This window comes from Nematolebias whitei, chromosome 4 (assembly GCF_014905685.2).
Source record: "Nematolebias whitei isolate Nwh7 chromosome 4, NemWhi1, whole genome shotgun sequence".
NCBI lineage: Eukaryota > Metazoa > Chordata > Actinopteri > Cyprinodontiformes > Rivulidae > Nematolebias > Nematolebias whitei.
In genome coordinates this window covers 23,926,852-23,948,886 of record NC_056501.1, presented here as the reverse complement: position 1 = coordinate 23,948,886, position 22,035 = coordinate 23,926,852, and the positions used below count along the sequence as shown (strand labels likewise).

Below are 22,035 nucleotides of genomic sequence, written 5' to 3'. Positions count from 1 at the left end.
GTTGGAGCCAAATTCACAGGAACAGGCATAGCTCCAGATGAGCACGCTCAGGTTCAGCTCTCGTTGGATTATGATGGGAAACGTGATCGCTGGAATGGCTATGACCCTGAGGAACACCAGCGCATTGTTGAAGAATACGCCAAAGTGGATCTGGTAAGCCCACAGGAGTAAATTAATCGTTGTTCAGTGTTACTCTTATATTTGAAACAAGGAAATTAAAAATATATTTATGTTGAAGGCCAGCATTATTCCTGATTAATAGTCACAGAATAACTGAATTGATGGTGGTGGATTTATGTGTATTTATTAGCATAAAGAATAAGTTTAAAAGTCATCCTCAATATGATTTGCTCAGTAAACCATCCATCCATTATCTTTACCCACTTATTCCATTTTGGGTCACAGGGGTCGCTGGTGCCCATGTCCAGCAATCACTTTGCGAGGGGCGGGGTACACCCTGGACGGGTCGCAAGTCCATAATAAGGCCCTCAGTAAACCAATGAGGAATTTATTATTGTGTGAAGCCAACTTAAAATCATAATTATTTTTTTTTGTATCTCAGGCTAAAAGGACACTGAAAGCACACAAACTTCAAGATGAGTTGGCCTCGGGGAAACTCGACCAAACAGTAAGTACTCAGTAACACATTGAAACGAATTACCGTATTTTTCGGACTACAAGTTGCATTAAGTGAAACAAAACAATCAGATAAGTCAAACTTTATTAAACTCATTCACGGTAACTCTCAACATCGTTCAGTTGTACCACATAAAATCGGTTCGAGGTCAGTAAGCACAACCAGAATAAATTCATAAGGCACACCGGATTATAAGGCTCACTGTCAATTTTTGAGAAAATTAAAAGGATTTTAAGTGCGCCTTATTGTCCGAAAAATACAGTAATTTAAAAGTTTATGTAAGATAGAAACATAACTTCATTGTTTGCTTTTTGTCTTGTGCAGGAGCGAGAACATGACAGCGAAGGGGAGGATGAAGACAAATATGCCGATGACATCGACATGCCCGGTCAGAACTTTGACTCAAAGAGACGCATCACTGTCAGAAATCTGCGTATCAGAGAAGACACGGCTAAAGTAAGCAGCATTGAGTGTTATTTTTCCTTCTTATTTTAGTTTTTACCCTCTAAAATGTTCAGGCTGCTGTTTAATACACCTATTATATTACATTATTACTGTGTAGGGTATATCTTAGATCCTTTTATATTCTTTCATTTTATACTTTATATTTTTGCTATTTTTGGGTGTAACTGGGACCTTGAGTACGCAATTTTGTTCCATCTCATGTATCGCGTGATGCGAATGACAATAAATAAGCTTGAACCTTAAGGGAGATAGTCGACAATGTTTGCTAATGTTCACCTTTTATTGTCCGATGTAAAAGCAGTTGAGTGATAAAGTCAAAAGCTAAAAGGTGAGTAACCTGAACTTCACACATTTGTCCTCCACAGTACTTGAGAAATCTGGATCCAAACTCAGCGTACTATGATCCAAAGACTCGAGCTATGAGAGAGAACCCATACTCCAACACTGGCATGAACCCTGATGAGTGAGTTATGGGTAATATTTCCTTAAAGTATCAACTCTCACTTGATTACACTGAAACAACTGATAAACTTCTTTGTCTGCCAGAGTGGGGTACGCCGGAGACAACTTTGTTCGCTACTCTGGGGACACGATCAGCATGGCTCAAACCCAACGTACGTCACAGATATTGTTCCTCCTGTTTTCAAAACGTTAGCAGCTCTTCTTAACCTCCCAGGACCTGGCATCCACACATGCAAGAGTTCAGGTCTTAGGAGGTTAATGTAGGGCTTTTGGAAACTTTTACTTCCTTAATTCCTACTGAAATTGTTAAATTGAATGTTATTGTTGTAACCTCAGCACATTTGTGATGTGATAAGACAGTCAGACAAGACTGATCATAGCATTGAACCACAAGAAATATGTCCGTTACAATAAAATATAAAGGATTTCTAAATGCATTTATTTTTAGAAGCACAAAGAAACTGTTTTATCAGATGGAGAAAATGATAAATCTAAGGTATCCCTCACAGGTCACAGTCTCTGTTACAGGAAGTGCGGTTCTCATTGTATGATTGTGGTTGTTTTGGGACAGTGTTTGCTTGGGAGGCGTATGATAAGGGCTCCGAGGTCCACCTGCAGGCAGACCCCACCAAGCTGGAGCTGCTCCACCGCTCCTTCAAAGTCAAGAAGGAGGACTTTAAAGAAAAACAGAGGGAGAGCATCCTGGAGAAGGTACACAACTTGCATTTAAAAAAAATTGCTTATTAATATAACTAATAGTTTTAGGGATGCACAATATTATCGGCATGGTATCGGTATTGTCTGATATTGGCGATAAAGTTAAATATCGGACATCAGCCATTCCATTGAAATAACTCACCGATATAAAATGTTACATCATTTTCTGCCCCTTTTTTGGCATTTGGTAGTAGGCCAAAATGACAAAGACCATGAAGAATAGTGTAGTATTTTAATTCCACAGCAAAGAAAGCTATGTAGTCTTTGTAAGTAGGTCTAAGGGGAAAAATATCGGTATTGGCTATCAGCCAAATAAATTTTAACATATCGGATATCAGCCAAAAAATCCAGTATGTGCATTCCTAAATAGTTTGCGTTTTCTCATCCTTCATTTCAGCTAGTTTTTTTTTTATTTTTTTTGGAGGACAAAAGCTGAGGATGTGATCTTTTTTTAAATCATTTTCCGTATTCTAAATTTAGATTTCAGTCATAAGTATCAACTCTGACCTGAGACACATTAATTACTTCTCATACTCATATGGACGGTGTCTGCTTGTGTTTGTGACATCAGTACGGGGGTGAGGAGCACTTGGACGCTCCAGCGCGGGAGCTGCTGTTGGCGCAGACGGAGGACTACGTGGAGTACTCCCGTCACGGCGCCGTTCTGAAAGGACAGGAGAAGGCCGTCGCTCGCTCCAAATACGAGGAGGACGTGCTTCTAAACAACCACACCGTGAGCACAGCAGAGAAATGACTCCTCATAGAGCGCTGCTATATTTGCTACACTTTTTAAATATATATTTTGTTATATTTCAACCTTGTAGTGTATTTGGGGCTCGTACTGGAAGGATGGCTTCTGGGGGTTCAAGTGTTGTCACTCAATGGTCAAACAGAGTTACTGCACAGGTGAAACAGGGATTCACATAGTAAGTATTAATCCTGGAGGTCTTTTAAATTCTATGTTTGGTACACAGAAATTCATTTTTCACTGTAACCGTTGGTTGTTTTTGTCTTTAAACAACCTTCAGGACAATTCAGACTGCGCTCCGTTTGAAGAGGGACTAACGGAGACGCAGATGGAAGAAGAACCGAAGACTTTGTTGGAAGTAAGAGACGCTGAGCTGAAGAAAAATGTGTCAAATATTACCAGCTGACTTAAATGAGCTCATTGGATCGTGGTTAGAAGCATAGATCAGATTATAAGTTCTTCACTTTTTTTTTTTTTTTTTAATCACCAGATGCATCAAGAAAAGATGAAGGACAAGAAGAAGAAAAAGAAGAACAAAAAGAACAAAAAGCACAGCTCAGAGAGCAGCGACTCGGAGGATGAAGATAAGAAGAAGGAGAAGCTGAAAAAGGTGAGAACCTTTTTTTTCTTGTAGTTTGTAAATGGTGAAAAGCTCAATGTCTGTGTGGCTAAACACCCCCGCTTCTCTTAATCCACCCAGGCTCTCGAAGCCGAGGACAAGCGAGTGAAACAAGTAGAAGCGATGATGCAGCTGGATGAGAGGAAGAGGCCGTACCACAGCCTGAAGGAGGTGAAAGCTCCAACCGAAGAGGAGCTGGAGGCCTTTCGCATGAAACGCTACCGGCCAGATGATCCCATGGCTTCCTTCCTCGGGCAGTGACCTCGTATTCATCCCTGCTGATTCCTTTAAACTTTCCAAAAAGACTGTTCCAGAAATACAACAGGAATTTAAAATAAACTAACTTCACAAATGTTGAGAGAAAATCCTGTACAGTGGCTAAAATGTATTTACAAACCGGTTACTTCTTACAGATTCTGCAGAGAAATGTACTTTTTTTTGTTTGTTTGTTTTCTCAGACTTGTCCTTTGCAGAATCTGTTCTATGGCTTCTACAGAGATGCATTTTTATAATAAACTCTTATTTGATTAAATTTATTACATTGCATATATTCTACTTTTTTCCCCTCTCAATTTCACATAAATGCAAATTCATGGTAAATGAATGAAATTGTGCAAATGAGAATCTGCTCACCCAAGGTAACACATTCAGTTTTTTTTATTTGTTTTTAATAGTTTGGGACAATTTGCACCTAGTTTGAAAGAAATGTTTTTAAAATGCACAAAGTTAGACTCAAATTTGAAATGTGTGATTGATGGTAAGAATTTTCTTACTGTATCATCACATTTTTGTGCGTTGAATAAACTAAAACTAGCTGCAGTATTTTTATTACTACATTTATTTAGAGTAAAAACAATAAACCTAGTTCTTTGAAAGAATGCATATCACCTGCCGCCTTTCATACAAAATCATCTTGTTCAGAAATGGTGGATGTGTAGGTGTTTTGGTCCATTCATCCATTAACTTTACCCACTTCTTCCTTTTTGGGTCACTGGTGCCCATGTCCAGCAGTCACTGGGAGACGGGGGACAGACACCCTGGACAGGTCTCCAGTCCATGGAGACAAGACAACCATTCACGCTCTCACTCACACCTAGAGACAATTTAGAGCTACCAATCATTCTAACATGCATGTTTTTGGTCTGGGAGGAAACCAGAGTACCCGGAGAAAACCCACGCATGCACGGAGAGAACATGCAAACTCCACCCAGAAAGTTTTCCAGCCGGGATTTGAACCTGCAGCATTTTTGCAGTGAGGTAACAGCTCTACCAACTGAAACACTGTGACACAGCCATAATAACAAATCACAATAAAAAACATTCATAACTTCTCCAATAACCCTTGATGAAGGTTAAGGGTTTTGGCCGGTACATCATTACCCAATAACCTGCCACCACCTGTGAGACAACAGCAACCATAAACGTGACATTTTTTTCCACACAGCTGCAGTCCATGTTTCTAGGTTGGTTTATTTCTTCCCCTAATTCTTCTCTTATGTAACATCCATTTTTCTCTCTAAGGGTTTGTGAGCAGCTGTTGTGAGGCTGCTCCAGCTGTGGGATGATGAATGTAATGACATCACGCTGAAGGTATTTTCTGGGCCCAGCAGTCGTATAAACAGGGCGGATGTTTAGGACTGGGATCCTCTGGGCTGAGCAGATCTCTTGAAGAATGTTGGATCGGTCGATCACTGAAAACTCCTGCAGGGAAGCTACAGCGCCTTCGTGCAGGACAAGGCTGCCGGCAGAGCTGAAACATGTCCCGGGGCCATGAGATTTCTGCGGGTGAGTTGTTTCTTTTGTGTTTTTTTAAAGCCGTTGTTCAACATACTGTAAGTGGAGGACTTCAGGTGATGTTTCACAGAAATCAATAAGGAAAAAAAGCCACGCTGTTTAGATAAATGTTTGCTTTTCATCATATTCCAGCTGCAAGCACACATACATAAACTTTGTGTCTATTTTCTGAACGTCTCTTGAAAAACCTTGAAGTTTTTTTTTTTTGGACATCACCCACTGCCTGAAGTCAGATAATATCAATTTGCCCGTGTGTTACTGTCTGTTAGCAAAATATCTTTGAACTAAATAAACAGTTTAAGGAAGCTTGCAGAAAATGATCACTGACTATAACTTGGAGTCGACTTGACTCAATGACTGCAGCAGCCAACTGATTTTTTTTTTTTTTTTTAAGCAAGAACTTGGCAAATCTGACAGATATTGAGCTAAAATTTGGTGAGGTCGTAGCTGACTGGTCTCCAATACATATTTTGAGGGCTAACAGATTGCACAAGATCCATCCATCCATCCATTATCTTTACCCATTTATTCCATTTTGGGTCACGGGGGTCGCTGGTGCCCATGTCCAGCAATCACTGTGCGAGGGGCGGGGTACACCCTGGACGGGTCGCAAGTCCATCACAGGGCCACATAGAGACAAACGAGACAAACAACTATTCACTCTCTCACTCACACCTAGGGACAATTTAGAGTTACCAATCAGCCTAACATGCATGTTTTTGGTCTGTGGGAGGAAACTGGAGCACCCGGAGAAAACCCACGCATGCACGGAGAGAACATGCAAACTCCACCCAGAAGGCCCCTGGACCGGGGGTTGAACCAGGGACCTGTTCGCTGAGAGGCAGCAGCTCTACCAGTTGCGCCACCGTGCTGCCCTATTGCACAAGATCTTTGTTTAAAATTTTGCCATTAAGTATTTGGAGCCAGCTCTAGTCTGTTTGCAGAATATCTCATGAAGCACTGTGTAGATTTTGTTGAAACTCGCAGAAAGTAATTACTGGGTGAACATCTTCAACTGATTCATGATGGCTGCCACAGATCACAGGTACAAAAAGAAAACCCACACAAACATCGGGAGAACATCTTGTTAAATGAAAGTACCTGTGAAGCCATCTAAAATAGAATTTTAGCACAATTTTTTTTTTTCAAATGCACGTTTTAGTGGAAGGAAAAAATTATAATTATTTTGGTTAAAAATTAGTTTTAAAATAAAATAAAAAACCCTCACAATCATTTACCATGAACAAAGCAGAATTTGGTTTATTACTAGTTCCCCCCCTGTTTGTTCATTTAAGTCTATTCCAGAGAATAAAAGTGTAATATGCCTATACTTTTCTTTCTTTGTCCCTAAAAGTGGTCATGTGTCCTGGTGGTGGACCCCTGAAGTAAAAATGTTGCTTTGCAGTTCAAATTCCACCTGACAAGAGTTTTTTCAAAAATCTCCAGGGACCTGAATGTCCTGCTCCAAACGCAGAGCAAAGGTGTAGCTGGCAGTGATCAAAATCTATGTAAATTATTTTCATTCCATTAACAACGTCAAATTTTCTCATAGTCTGTAAACATTTGTGGTCCTTTTCACCATGAAACTGAAAATGAAGAAGTGTGGTTAAATGACAACAAAAAATGTACTTATTTAGATTTTGTGTTAAAACTTAAAACAATTACAAAAGTATCACTCTTCATATGAATATCACCAATTTCTTAAGCCCAAGGGCCAAAATATAACTGCATTCACGCACCACACAAAATCATTCAAAGGGACGTAAATGGCCCTTGGGCCACACTTTTGACACCACCGCTCTAATCCATCATGCTGCTAACTAACATTTGCAATATAACAAGCCAGACGCCAATATCTCTCCTCCCTGAAGGAACTGAAAAGTGAATGTTTTTGAAGTTTTTGTAGTTTTTGAGACAAGCGTTTTTCTGGACTGGAACTGAACAGGTAATGAAAATAAACCTTAATGTTTTATAGTGCAACATATTCATTTGGGTAAGAGTTACACTGTGTATAACAGGAGAGGTATGTTTCTTGTCTGAGGCGACACAGAGTGACGGATCCTGGTGAGCAGAGGGAGACATTTTATGCACTACAAGGCACAAGGGCGGAGCCAGGAGGTGGCCAATGGTGGTCTTGGCCACCAGAGAGTAGTCTTCGGCCACCCTTCGATCACCCCAATCATTTGAGGAAACTATATTTTTAAGCAATATAAAAAAAAGAAAGCTATAGTTTCCTCAAATGATGGAAGTGGCCAGTTTACAAAGGCAGTAGTCCCTCGTTACTTTGCGGTTCATCTTTCGCAAACTCGCTCTATCGCAGTTTCTCAACATAAGATTGTACACGACACACGATTGGTGATGGGGGAAAACGGACCCTAACCCCCTGCCCCCTCCTTTCTCTTTCTGAGGCTGTCACTGCAGAGCAGCAGCTTGCGTGTCTGCTCTGCTGTGACAGCCTCAGAAAGAGAAAGGAGGGGCAGGGGAGTAGGGTCTGTCTTTCCCCTTAGCTACTGCTCAGGCAGCAGGGATGAACAGATCAGATTAACAAATATCAGAGAAAATGCTTAGGAGGAAAAATAAGAGTGGATCAGTTTAAAAAGAGAAAGTGGCTGAGTGCGGCTCACTCAGCTATAAGACAGACCCCTCCCCCTCCTTTATCTTTCCAAGGCTGTCTGTCACAGCAGAGAAAGAGAAAGGAGGGGGCGGGGTCTGTCTTTCACCATCATGTCCCAGAGACACACAACAGGTGAGTGCACAAGCCTCGGAAAAAGAAAGGAGGGGGCGAGGGTGTCTGCCTTATACCTGAGTGAGCTGCACAAGTGGCATGGATTGCTTATTTACAATAATCAAGCACGACTCAAGCCTTTAGGAACGAGTGCAGGATCAAGAATGCTGGACACTTCAGGCACAAGGCGATCAGACAGTCTGGTAGGGAGGCAGAGACCCGGGAGTGTAGTGTACTTGTGCAGCAGGAGGGAGACTGGGAGTGACGCAGGTGATGAGCATGAGTGTGATTGTGCATGGCAGAGAGCGGAGACCATGACATGCTGTGCTCTTTTAGAGCCTTTAGAGTTTAGAACATTGTTGAGAACATTGCAAGAGTGTGAGTAAATAAAACATTCCTACTTCGCAGTTTTCCACTTATCGCAGACTACTGGATCTAGAAGAATATCCAGAAGAAAGGATCTTTCTTTTGCCTAGATGCAGCCACCCGCTAAAAAGGAAGTTGTCCCATTGCTTATTTTTTTCACATTATCATGCTCACAATAAGGTTTACATATGTATATGTAATGACGGCCATCTTGGATTTTGACAGGGGAACCCAATTTTCCATAGTGACCTTTCTTTCATTTCTAATCCCCCCTTTTCATTCTGCGACAGGAGACGAAATGACTAGAACTCAGTCAGTTTAACAGATACAAGGCTAAAATCTGGTGAAGCTGTGAGTCATTCACAACACAAACGTTAATGTGACCATCTGGTGATATCAGACTGCTCAGAACATTTTCTCCAACTCCACCAAGTCTCAACACAAGAATTAAAGTCTGGCATGAAAGGCAGTGGGTGATATGCATTCCTTCAGTGAATGCTACCTTTAATTATCTGATTCTGAGTAACATGCATACCCAAATCTTATTTAAGATTAACAGCTTCTCTTTACCATCATGCTTCTCTGCAGGACCCAGTGTGTTCCAGATGTGGGTGATGATCTGTCTGCTCCCAGCTGTCGCCTCCCAGTCGTCTAACTCTGAATCAAAAAGGGCTCGTAACTTCACCGTACATTCCTCCCAGCTCGTTTGCAGTCTGCCGGGCCCAGCAGGCCCGCCAGGAAACCCGGGTGCCCCTGGAGCACCAGGGTCCATGGGCCCGATGGGGCCACTGGGGCTGGATGTTCCAGATGGAAAAGATGGAGACAAAGGAGAAAAGGGAGAAAGAGGTAGTTACTGTAAATAACTGATCTGTTTGGGACTGTGTTATCTTGAACAGCTCACAAACAGACTAATAGTTATCGCCCGCCACCGAAGGTGAAAGGGCAGTTCAAGATGGCTGCCACAGCCAGCTGACCCAACACAGACATGGCTATAACAGCTGATTTTACAAAGAATCAGCTACAATACAACATATTCTGAGCGCTAATGAATCACACAAGATTTGTTTTAAAACTTTTACATTAACTTAACTCTGTCTGTTTGTTAGCAAAATATCTTATGAACCACAGGTTGCATTTAATAAAACTTGGAGAAATATTATTTGATTTCAAATAATATTTGAGATATTGAGCAAAAATCTGGTGTAGTAGTAGCTGAGGGCCATCCTCAACACATACATACCTACATACGATATGGTAAATACACACACACACACGCACGCACGCACGCATGCACACACGCACACACACACACACACACACACACACACATATATATATATACCCAGACCCTTTTCAAAAATTAGAATATCATGGAAAAGTTGTTTAACTTCCATAATTTCATTCAAAAAGTTCATCTTTAATAGATGATAGATTCAGGGCCCACAATTTAAACGATTTCAAGTATTTATTTGTTTATTTTTACATAATTTGGGCTTCCAGCTCATGAAACCCATGAAAACAGGATTTCAAAAAATTAAAATAATGTGGAGAAATCAGCCCTAATTTTGCAGGGCATGAATGTTTTAAACTGAGTGTGAAACACTAATCATCTACTAAACTCAAAGCACCTGCACAGGTTTCCCCATGTGTCATTAAATTGCTTCAGTTTGGTTCAATTGAATCAGTTTGGTTCAATATGGGGAAGACTGCAGACGTAACTGGCCAGAAGACCATCATTGATTCCCTCCATAGGATGGGTAAGCCACAAAGTTCATAGCTAAGGAGGCTGGCTGTTCACAGAGTGCTGTGTCCAAGCATATCAATGGAAAGTCTAGTGGAAGGGCAAAATGTGGCAGGAGAAGATGCACCAGCAGAAGAGATGACCGTGGGCTTCAGCAGATCATCAAGCAGAGAAGATTCCATAATCTGGCAGAGATCCAGAAAGAATGGAATGAGGCGAGAGTCACAGCTTCAAAAACCACCACATTCAGACACATCTGGGAGATGGACTACAACTGTTGGGTTCCTCTGTCCTTTTGTCCAATGAAAGTAAAGTGTGCCTTTCATTCAGAAATCAAGGTCCAAGGGTTTGGAGGAAGAAGGGTGAGGAACAGAACCCGTACTGCTTGAGGTCCAGTGTGAAATAGCTTAAAGGCAAGAGATCAGCAGCATGGATAATCAGCAGCACAGATAAAGTGACATATCACCCATTAAAGTGGCATTACAGTGATTTTTCTGGTTAGGGCTTTATGATTCTAACCGTTTCAGGGTTGAAGCTTTAACTAATCAAATGCTCACTGTTTTCTCCTAAATTGTTTTTGCTCAATGTTCCACAATTCATTTTCAGAGTTATTTTTAACAATGTTGCAGATTTAGTTTTGTCCTCTTCAGTCAATTGTCTAAAGAACTGTGCGGCTGCCCATTGCTAAAAAAACAACAACAACAACAACGCCGCCGCAGCCGACAACAAAACCAACAACAAAACCAACAACACTGGGTTAATAATAATAACACATGGAGCCAAAAGGACCCTGCAGACAATGGATTTGGGGCCCAGTAGTTGGTCTCAAATGACTGTGGAGGTCCTAATTGTGGTCCACTGGGCCCCAAACCCAAATACTGGTTTAATTATTAAGATTTATAAGAGGAAGTGTGCTGAAACAAGCAAAAATAGAATAGCTTGAGCTTTTGAGTGGTGTGTAGACACTGATATTTCCTGTGCTTCATCAGGTGATTCAGGGAGAACGGGGAACGCAGGCAAACCTGGAGTAAAAGGCCGCGAGGGTGTCATCGGAAAGGCAGGACCTCGAGGACTGAAGGGGCTGCGTGGACCACCAGGAGTGGCTGGAAAACAGGGACAAAAAGGAGAAGTGGGTGACGAGGGCCAGCGAGGACCCCCTGGCGGCTGCAGCTGTGGCAGAGCAGCTTGATCAGCCTTCTCTGTGGCTGTGACACAAAGTTACCCCAAGGAGAGGACGCCCATCCGCTTCAGCCGGATCCTGCTGAACGAGGGGGACCACTACAACACCAGCAGTGGGAAGTTTGTCTGCGAGATCCCTGGGGTCTACTACTTCACCTAAGACATCACACTGGCCAACAAGCACCTGGCCATTGGGCTGGTGCACAACGGACAGTACAAGATCAAGACGTTTGATGCCAATACGGGGAACCATGACGTGGCTTCTGGTTCCACTGTTCTCAGCCTGAAGGAGTCAGATCAGGTCTGGTTGCAGATCTTCTACTCGGAGCAGAACGGGCTTTTCTTTGACCCCTTCTGGACAGACAGCACCTTTACGGGCTTTCTCATTTACGCTGACCAGGAGTTTCTAAATGAGGCAGACCTAAAAGCAAACAGCCAGACTGAGAGTTAGTGCCGTATTCCTGAAATATCTTGTTTTAAATGACTTTATTTCACATCAGAATGACAGATCACAAACCGCAGCTGGTGGAGACACTTGGCCACCAGGGGGCGCACAAGTACAAACAAAACAAACAAAGGCACAAAGTTTATTAGCTCAGTTTAAAAAAATAAATCTACTTTGACTGAAAAGGTTGTTCCAAAAATTACCCTTTAAAAAAAAATAAAACTTTGATACAAAAGACAGCAAAATGCCTGTCTTTTTAAGAATTAGATTTAAATTCATTGTAATACTGGATTATTGTTACATCATTGTTAATAATTTTAAGATGATGCAAATTTACTCCAAATTAGAAAATTGAGTCACAAGTATGAAGTAAATGTAAACATGCATTTTTAAAAACCTTCAGTGTAAAGTTTTTTTTTCCCACTAATTTTTTTTAATCAATGCTCATTTTATGTTTTCTTGACAGAACTGCCACAATATTTTTGTCAAGAAGTATTTCAGAAGTAAAACAGGCTCTGAGTTTATAATAACCTGCATTTTGTTTAGTTAAATGTCAAAGAGTTAAGGAGGCGATAGGACAAACACAGGCACACGTTGTAAAATATATATTGTCTACAAGAGCGTTGTCTTGCACCACTAGTTGGCCTTAAAATAAAATAAAAAAATCAAAATACTGAAATGAAATAAACTAAAGTTATATCTGAACATCATTTTAAGATTGTTGTCAATGGCACTTCAACTGAGTTTTTTATTTTATTATATTTCTTAAATGCTGCTGAAAAATGACAAGGAGTCAAAAAAAAAATTTAAGTCTTTATTTCTTGCAATTGTGATGATTATGTCTTACAGATAATGAAAAACTAAACTCGGTGTCTCAGAAAGTTATAATATTCCACAGCCAGCTTTTGGTTCCTTTGTCAGTGTGGGCAGGAGCCAAGTCCTGAAACCAGTATCTCCATAAATCTCATCATCAGAAGGAAGCATGAAGTCTCTAAAATGTCCTGGTAGATGTTGAATGGACTGGACTTCAGAAACACAGTGGACCAACACCAGCAGAGGACATGGACCCAAACCATCACTGACTGTGGAAACTTCACTCTGGACTTCAAGTAATGTGGATTATGAACCTCTCCACTCTTCCTCCAGACTCTGGGACCTTTATTTCTAAATGACATGAAAGCTGACTTTCATCTGAAAAGAGGACATTGGACCACTGAGCAACAGTCCAGTTCTTTTGGTCCTCAGCAGGTAAGACACTTCTGATGTTGTCTCTGGTTCAGGAGTGGCTCAACTTGAGGAATGAGACATTTGTAGCTCATGTCCTGGAGTTAGGGTGTTACACCAGGAGTTTTCTTCACAATAATCAAATTTTCTGAGACACAGAATTTTAGTTTTCATTATTTGTAAAACATATTCGTCAAAATTACAAGAAATGAAGGATGGAAATATTCCACTCTATACAGTGAATATATGAGTTTCACTTTCTGAAATGATTTGACAAAAACTGAACTTGTCACGATATTATTTTTTCTTTTTTAGATGCACCAGTATATACAAAAATAAGAAACATAAAGTAACAAAATCCAGTTTTGCAAAAACATAAAAATGAAAGCGGTTATCTATCATTTCACAAGGGTTGTTTTAGTTTAAGAATACTGCCGATGTATACATATTTGAAAGTTCTAAAACGTAATGTAATATACTTGGTTTTACATAAATAAAACTAAAAGGTGCACCATAAACTGTCCTCCTTGAGCCGTTGCTGTTTGTAGTTTTCACACGGACCCATGAAAACTACAACTCCCAGAACAACGGAAGGACCTAACGTCTCGCGCACGAGCCTCTCAGCTCAGCCGCAGCAGCTGGCGCAGCCGAGCAGGCTACTTTGTTACAGCGAAGCCGCCGGAGAGAAACGGCAGAGCGGATTCTGCCGGGGAAAAAAGTGCGAACAGTTCGGGTTAAACGGCGGAACCGAGTATCTGTCGGGGGGATTTTGTCGGCGGCGGCTGCTTGATGGTCTCGCCTGCGGATTTGAAGTTTTCCTTCCCAGCATCTTAGAGGTCCTCTTTAAAAGTTGAGCCGAAGAGGAGTGCTTTCATTCAGGATGTCGGACTGAGACAAAGGGGTCTGGGGGTGGGGGGCATTCCCGACGGAGCTGTGGGTGAGTGGCACATGGAAGATGAAAAGTTCACCGGGTTCTCGGTCGGCTGGAAAGCTGGGCTGAATTCGCGTCGAAGTGTCAGTTTTTGTGTCAGAGCGGGGTTGTTTTCTGAAACGTTGAAACTGGGCTAATGTTCAGAGCTCGGTGGCCAGTTAACTTGTGTCGCCTCACTGCTTGGCCGCTGTCTCGCGCGGCTCGGAAACGTCTTTGAACGCCTCATCTATGCGGCGTTTATGGAAAAAAAAAAAAAAAAAAAGTTTTACTGAAAAACCGCGTGGGAAGTTAACACCGATAAAGAAGAGGGAGGCTGTTGTAGTAGTTTGACCTACCGCGTGGTCGAGTGGGTATTTAACAGAGCCATTTAAATTCCCGGGCAGAGAAGATGGCCTATGCTAGCAAATCTGTTTTTTTTTATTTTTTTTTTATTAAAACTGTTTTTTTAATTTAAAGAATAACTGAAACAGCTCTACGTTAGCCACCCGTGAGTTTATTTAAACTCCACCTAAAAATGCAGCTAGCACTGTTAACACAAGAAGAGGATATTGTTGTTTTTGTCATTTCATCACTCTGCTCTTAGTTATCTGCACCCTCAGTCCAGTTCAGTGTCTGATCTCTGCTTCGTTTTGGAAACACCCGTCTCAGCAGGTAAAACTTGATTCTGCAATCCTCTTCTGAATGGGAAAGATGGAGAGGGAGCTACAGTGGTGGAAAGGACAGCTAGCTTCAGATATCCATCAGTCCCTGCGCATTAAGGTGAGTTTAACCTGAAAAATCAGAATTGCATCAGGAAGCTGTGTTTGTCATGTGTGAGTCAGCCTTGTTTTGACAGCATTTAAAAACGACAACAACGTTTACCTGTTGGCTCTTTGCCTTGTTTTACCTGTCATCACATCAGATTTCAAAACTTCAAATTAATAATTACTCGTCAAAACAGCAAGGATTTCAAACAAAACTGAAACAAAATCACAATGAGGAATAAAAGTCTTTTTGTTTGGATCAGCTGTATTTAAATCCTTGTTCTCATTTTGCTGCCAATGTCAAATTGTAGAATTTCGTTTTATTAAGTTACTTTGTTGTGTCTTTAAAGCTAATTTAAATGTAATCATGTGGGGGAGTTGACACTCATTAATTAGAAATGTCTTAATTAACCTCAGTGTGGGCTCATATTTCTTCCCATGTGTCACTTTAATGGAAGCGTCTGTGACTTGACTGGCGTTTTCAAGCTGGGCCTCACGTGTGTAATCTACATCCCGAAGGCGATGAAGACAGATGAGGATGTGAATATCAGGTGTCTCTATAGGATTGGGGCGTCTGATCGTAAATCAGGCCTGAGTCACTTTGAGAGGCCGTTTTATTCAGTTTTCTCATGATGGAGATGATCTGACTCAGAGCAAAGTGTCAATGACAACTACCGTATAACCTGAGCTGGAAACTAGCACGCCCACACTTTCTCATATACTTTGAGAGGAGTTCCTGTCAGTCCTGATGTAAGCAGTCTTAACTACATTTTGCTCTGCAGTATTGTACAGTAACTGTTGTAAACCGATGATTATATGAAACATTAAATTAAAGGGACACTAAGACGGTGATGATTTAACAGTGGAGCATCTTTGTGTGAAACCGGCCCTTGTTATCTTATTGGCCACTTCATTTGGGGCTTTTTCTAATTTTGATTACATTTTCATAGTGTGACCTGAGAGCCATTAAGATGCAGAAAGAGTCAAAAGAGAGGACTTTTTTTTTGTGTGCATTGCCACACATTTTTATTTTATGCAGTGATCCTGTAATTGTGATGACAGGTGTTTTGCAGCTCTACTGGATGTAAAAACCTTGAGCTGTGGTAACTTGGTGGTCAGTGCCATGGTCTTGTAATCCCAGAGGCTGCAGGTTCGAGGCCAGGTTGCCATGAAGGGCATATGGTTGCCAAATCTTTTGCACAAGTTTGCTCGCTGTGGCAACTCCTGCAGACGAGGGCAGTCGAAAGAAAACAAAGATGGTCTAAAAAACTAGTTGAACTGGTGTTATAGAGCTCTTGTTAATTTTTTTTATGTGGTACATTTACCATATTTTCCAGCCTATAAGTCGCACCTTTTTTCCTAATTTGCATATCCTGCGACTTATACACCAAAACGACTTATTTATAGATTTTTTTTTCCACATTTATAACCCAATTTTTGACTGAGATATAAACATTTTCATTGATTCTGACATTGAAAATATTGAACACTAACATTTTCAGCTGCTAGATGGCACTCAAGTAGTATGGCATGTCATTGTGTCATGTAATAGGTAAAAGTGGCTATTAATGACACAATCGTCTTTCCATAGCCTGCCACCTTTGTCCAGCTTGCCTGGAGCAACAGTCAAATCAGCTTCATTTCGCTGCGCCACCCCAGCGAAATGCAGCTAATTTGACCAATGAAGTGCATTTATTAAGTAAAAGTTCAACTGAGACACACCTTTACTATAATTATGAGCAAACAAATAATTCATTCAACCTTTATTTATAATTGTTTTAGGTGCTTATCTTGTTAAATTTCGAAAAAATGCACAGCGAGTCGTCCCTCTGCGCACTCCTGCTTCCGCGTGTCAGCTTTTGAAATGCAGCTGATTTGACCGTCAAAGTGCATTTATTAAGTAAACCTTAGACTGAAACACACCTTTGCTATAATTTCGAGCAAACAAATAATTGTATTTTAAGTGTTAATTTTGTTAAAGTCCTCCCGTGCACGCTCCTGCGGCCGCCATTGGCAGCCAATCGATTTTTGGTACAACACAGGCCCACATTTCCGGGTTGTCAGTGGTGACGTGTAACAAACACGATGTGTCAGCGGTGACGCATAATAGATGTGACTTACATGGTGAAGCGACGTATCTATGGATTTTTCCACTTTATTAGACATTTTCTGGACTGATAAAACTTATACTCCTATGCGACTTATAGGCTGGAAAATACGGTAATGAAAAAAGTAAGGTTTTTTTTGTACGGCAATTTTCATCACAATTTAAAAAAAAAAACTTTGTTAAAAAAAAAAAAAATCAGATTGTTGTGTTTAAAAGGGACACTGTAAATTATAAATCAGATTTTTCAGGGAATTGTGATAATTGTAGCAAAGTCATCAAATAGGATTTAGACGGACTGAAAATGGCGCAGACTTTGTTTTCTTTGTTCACTGCAAGAACAAAGCGATGCGACAAATGATCCTTAAATTGCTTTCAGTTAAAAGTATTTTTTTAATAAGAAAGAAATAGTTTGTTTTTTAATGATTGCTTTTGAATTTTATTTTAACTTGGTGGCCAGTGCCATGGTGTTATCATCCAAACAGGTCTCTTGTAAATGAGTCCTCGTGACTCAGTGAGTCTAAACTGTATAAATAAAGGTTGAATGAATCCTGAGGTTGCGAGTTCAAGTCTACGTTGCGTCAGGAAGGGCACCTGGCATAAAACAGTTGGCTAATCTATCATGTGGGTTCGCTCGTTGATGCCCCTGAAGAAACAAGCAGCCAAAAAAAAAACCCCAAAAAAAGGACATTTTACTGTAGAATTTCAATCTCTTTAGCTTGAACTCATGTTGTTTTTAATGAATCTCCCCCCACAATTCAACACACAGTCATTTTTAAAGTCTTATCAACAAGACTTGATGTTTTTGAAATCCTGATGAGTGGAGATTGTTGAATGTTGTCTGGAACCTTTAAGTTCAAAATGGAACAAATCTGTTGTGGATAAGACTAGTGAAGTCATTATCAGAGCTTCACACGGTGTTCAGATCTCCTGTGTGGCGCCTGCACCCCTCATCCCCCCCACCGTCTCATCCAGCCTTAATGACGTTTGCTGTGGTGATAATGCCCTGATGTGGGAGATAGCGGTGGTTGGTGCATAGCATGTGGCAAATTATCAGACATGCAAATCAGTAGGCAGCTGTGGAATCCTTAATTATGGTGCGACTCCCCCACAAAGGCACCCCCCCCCCCCCCCCACACACACACACACCCTCAACCAACACCATCACCCTGGAGCCCTCTACACATTGCAACCTCCTCTCTTCAACCCCTCACCCCCTTCCCTCTGCTGCCCTTGCACCTCTACACAGACAGATGGACCAGAGGCAGTGGGAGGAGAGGAGAGGTTTTTGGGTGATATGGGAGGTAGGAGCACTGGGGGTGGGGCTGCTGCTCTACATTAATGCGGGAGGGGAGGGTTCTGTTTATTTTTGGATTCCATTGAAGCATCGGTCTGAGCATCTCTGTTGTTTTTAGTTGTGCTCAAAATATGTTCTTGAGTTTGTGTAACCCTAACCGTGTTTTGCCCTCGCAGCAAACTGTATTGACTGTAAACATGTTTTTCTGGGAGCTTATCTTGAAATGTAGTTGGACTGCAACCAACATCCATTTTCTTAATAGAATAATCTGTCAGTTGTGTTCTTTGACCTTTTTTATTTGTATTTTTCCCCAGACAATAGTTACAGGTACATCTAAAAAAAAAAATATATCGTGAAAAAGTTCAATGTTTTTGGTCACTCACTTCACCAGTTGAAACTCGTATAGATTCATTACACATGGAGTGAAATATTTCAAGCCTTTATTTCTTGTAATTTTAATGATTATAGCTTACAAATAATGAATAAAACAAAACTCAGTGTCTCAGAAAATTGGAATATTGTGATAAAGTCCCATATTGGAAACTCATACACATTATGCACAGACGAATCGTAGATAAATATCGCCCAGAATTGTTGAACTTTTTAACGATATTCTAATTTTCTTTTTAGATATACCTGTATATTCCTTAATTGTTTAATTTAAAGAAAACCACAAGTTGTCAGGTGTCTGGAAGCACAACTTCTGATGTTCTGAAGGCCCCCCAATACATCACGGAAATATTGATCCCTTATTCTCCAGCCTGCACCCTTCGGTCTTTAGCGTTGAACCTCCTAAAGGTCCCACAGACCCGGTATAAAACTTGGGGTGATCTATCGTTTCAGGCCATGGCCCCCAGGCTGTGGAATGTCCTGCCCCAGTTTCTTCGTGTGGCCGTCTCCCTCGATTCCTTTAAAAAGCAGTTTGACATTTTTATTCAGACAAGGTTTTAGTTAAATGTTCCATTTTCTGTTTTTATCAGCTGCTGTTCTTGTTTTATTTTAAGCCTGTATTTTTGTAAAGCACTTTGTGATTTTATCTATGAGAAGTGCTATATGAATAAAGTTTACTTACTTTATTTATGACAATACATTGCAGATAGATTATGATCATTTGTGACAAGCACATTTCTGGGCTATTCCTCAATAGTCATGAGGTCAGTTTTTAATTTTTATTTTTTGTATTTCTACTTTATTTGAAAAACCTTTCACAACTCTTAGAAGGTTAATGTACTAATCTTCATATTCTTAATAAAATCTCAATGATCTTGTTTTTAACTTAACCATGCAGAGAGCAAAACTATTTTTCCAATGATAATGTGATATAAAAACAGAAAATTGCTACGCTATAAATTTGCACATATCGTTCTAAATGCATTTTGCTCCTACACTGAAACCAGAACTCTGCTCTCCTGTATGGTTTTGAAGCGGACTTGATGTTCCAGTCTTCTCTTATGTTAATGCCCCTGAGTGTCGTCTTACCTTTTTGAAACACATGCAGCTAATTGAACATGAATAGGAGATGTGTTAGGGGTGAAACCTAATCCTATCTGCTGCTGAACCCGACTGAAGCAAGACCCCCACCCCTCCACTTCCAAAACTACAAAACCCTCACCCGCATTGTTCATGGACCCCTGCAATGACCCAAATTAGCTCCAGTTCTCTGTTGCACTGGATTCTATAAAACTGAAACCAGCTTGAATTGCACAATAAACCTCTTTCCGTATTAACTGGAGGCTCTCTCTTGTTTTGATTTCTACTTCACATCAGCTCACCTGACAGGAGTTAAACTCAATCAGCTGGAGACGTTATTATTATGCATATTCTTTAAACCCCCCCCCCACACACACAGTTTTCTTCACTGCTTCCTGCCCACCCTGCTTCTCTCACCTCCTGTCATTTAAACCCCCTCCCCACGTTTCTCTTCTCCGTCCAGGAGCTGAAGCTGCCGGTGTACCGGGCCCACTCCCCACAGATTGGTATGCGGCGGTACTTTGCAGATTTGTTGGCCATCCTGAGTAATCGCTACCAGCTGTGCCCCACAGCACGTCACCTGGCTGTTTACCTGCTGGACTTGTTCATGGACCACTATGATGTTGCTGTCAAACAGCTCTACGTCATTGCCCTCTCCTGCCTGCTGCTAGCTAGTAAGTGCAAAATTCAACTCATAATAGTTAACAGCTTTTAAACAAGTTATGTTATCCAAATATATATGTGTGTGTGAGTATATATATATATATATATATACAGTTGGGAGAACAAGTATTTGATACACTGTTGATTTTTCAGGTTTTCCCACTTGCAAAGCTTGTAGATGACTGTAATTTTTATCATAGGTACTCTTCAACTGTGAGTGATGGAATCTAAAACAAAAATACAATGTATGATTTTTAAATAATTAATTTCCATTTTATTGTGTGAAATAAGTATTTGATCATCTATCAACCAGTAAGAATTTTGGCTCTCACAGACATGTTAGTTCTTCTTTAAGAAGCCCTCCTGTTCTCCACTCATTACCTGTATTAACTGCACCTGTTTGGACTCGTGACCTGTATAAAAGACACCTGTCCACACACTCAATCAATCAGACTCCAGCATCTCCACAATGCCCAAGACCAGAGAGCTGTGTAAGGACAGCAGGGATAAAATTGTAGACCTGCACAAGGCTGGGATGGGCTACAGGACAATAGGCAAGCAGCTTGGTGAGAAGGCAACAACAGTTGGTGCAATTATTAGAAAATGGAAGAAATACAAAATAACGGAAAATCTCCCTCGGTCTGGGGCGCCATGCAAGATCTCACCTCGTGGAGCATCATTGATCTTGAGGAAGGTGAGGAATGAGCCCAGAACTACACGGCAGGACCTGGTCAATGACCTGAATAGAGCTGGGACCACAGTCTCAAAGAAAACAATCAGTAACACTCTACACCGTCAAGGATTAAAATCCTGCAGTGCACGCAAGGTGCCCTTCCTCAAGCCAACGCATGTCAAAGCCCGTCTGAAGTTTGCAAATGACCATCTGAATGATCCAGAGGAGGAATGGGAGAAGGTTGTGTGGTCTGATGAGACAAAAATAGAACTTTTTGGTTTAAACTCCACTCGTCATGTTTGGAGGAAGAAGAATGATGAGTACAACCCCAAGAACACCATCCCAACCGTGAAGCATGGCGGTGGAAACATCATTCTTTGGGGATGCTTTTCTGCAAAGGGGACAGGACGACTGCACCATATTGTGGGAAGGATGGATGGGGCCATGTATCGTGAGATTTTGGCCAACAGCCTCCTTCCCTCAGTAAGAGCACTGAAGATGGGTCGTGGCTGGGTCTTCCAGCATGATAACGACCCAAAACACACAGCCAGGGCAACTAAAGAGTGGCTCCGTAGGAAACATCTTTAGGTCCTGGAGTGGCCTAGCCAGTCTCCAGACCTGAATCCCATAGAAAATCTTTGGAGGGAGCTTAAAGTCCGTGTGGCCCAGCGACAGCCCCGAAACCTGAAGGCTCTGGAGGAGATCTGTATGGAGGAGTGGGCCAAAATCCCTGCTGCAGTGTGTGCAAACCTGGTCAAGAACTACAGGAAACGTCTGATCTCTGTAATTGCAAACAAAGGTTTCTGTACCAAATATTAAGTTTCATTTTTCTGGTGTATCAAATACTTATTTCACACAATAAAATGGGAATTAATTATTTAAAAATCATACATTGTATTTTTCTGGATTTTTGTTTTAGATTCCATCACTCACAGTTGAAGAGTACCTATGATAAAAATTACAGTCATCTACAAGCTTTGCAAGTGGGAAAACCTGAAAAATCAACAGTCTATCAAATACTTGTTCTCCCCA

General features: G+C 41.0%; 3 protein-coding genes across 3 annotated transcripts in view; all 3 read left to right on the top strand.

The window, feature by feature from the left end:
- Positions 1-4,159, top strand: part of slu7 (SLU7 homolog, splicing factor) — a 5,629-nt gene extending 1,470 nt beyond the window's left edge. Inside the window, exons 4-14 of the mRNA XM_037675890.1 lie at positions 1-153; positions 563-628; positions 962-1,093; positions 1,468-1,565; positions 1,649-1,716; positions 2,136-2,275; positions 2,853-3,014; positions 3,106-3,207; positions 3,310-3,387; positions 3,520-3,639; positions 3,730-4,159. The exon at positions 1-153 is cut by the window's left edge and continues 12 nt beyond it. Coding sequence (XP_037531818.1) covers positions 1-153; positions 563-628; positions 962-1,093; positions 1,468-1,565; positions 1,649-1,716; positions 2,136-2,275; positions 2,853-3,014; positions 3,106-3,207; positions 3,310-3,387; positions 3,520-3,639; positions 3,730-3,909 — 1,299 coding nt within the window. The 3' untranslated portion in view covers positions 3,910-4,159. The remainder of the gene's footprint in view (positions 154-562; positions 629-961; positions 1,094-1,467; positions 1,566-1,648; positions 1,717-2,135; positions 2,276-2,852; positions 3,015-3,105; positions 3,208-3,309; positions 3,388-3,519; positions 3,640-3,729) is intronic.
- Positions 4,160-5,405: 1,246 nt separating this feature from the next.
- On the top strand, positions 5,406-12,009 carry c1qtnf2 (C1q and TNF related 2). Its single transcript, XM_037675889.1, is given in 3 exon segments — positions 5,406-5,433; positions 9,122-9,379; positions 11,264-12,009. Coding segments are annotated over 3 exon segments (927 nt in total). The 3' UTR covers positions 11,905-12,009.
- Positions 12,010-14,734: 2,725 nt separating this feature from the next.
- The window catches only part of ccnjl (cyclin J-like), a 22,133-nt gene continuing 14,832 nt past the window's right edge, over positions 14,735-22,035 (top strand). Inside the window, exons 1-2 of the mRNA XM_037675888.1 lie at positions 14,735-14,812; positions 20,131-20,341. Of these exons, the coding sequence (XP_037531816.1) occupies positions 14,735-14,812; positions 20,131-20,341 (289 nt within the window). The remainder of the gene's footprint in view (positions 14,813-20,130; positions 20,342-22,035) is intronic.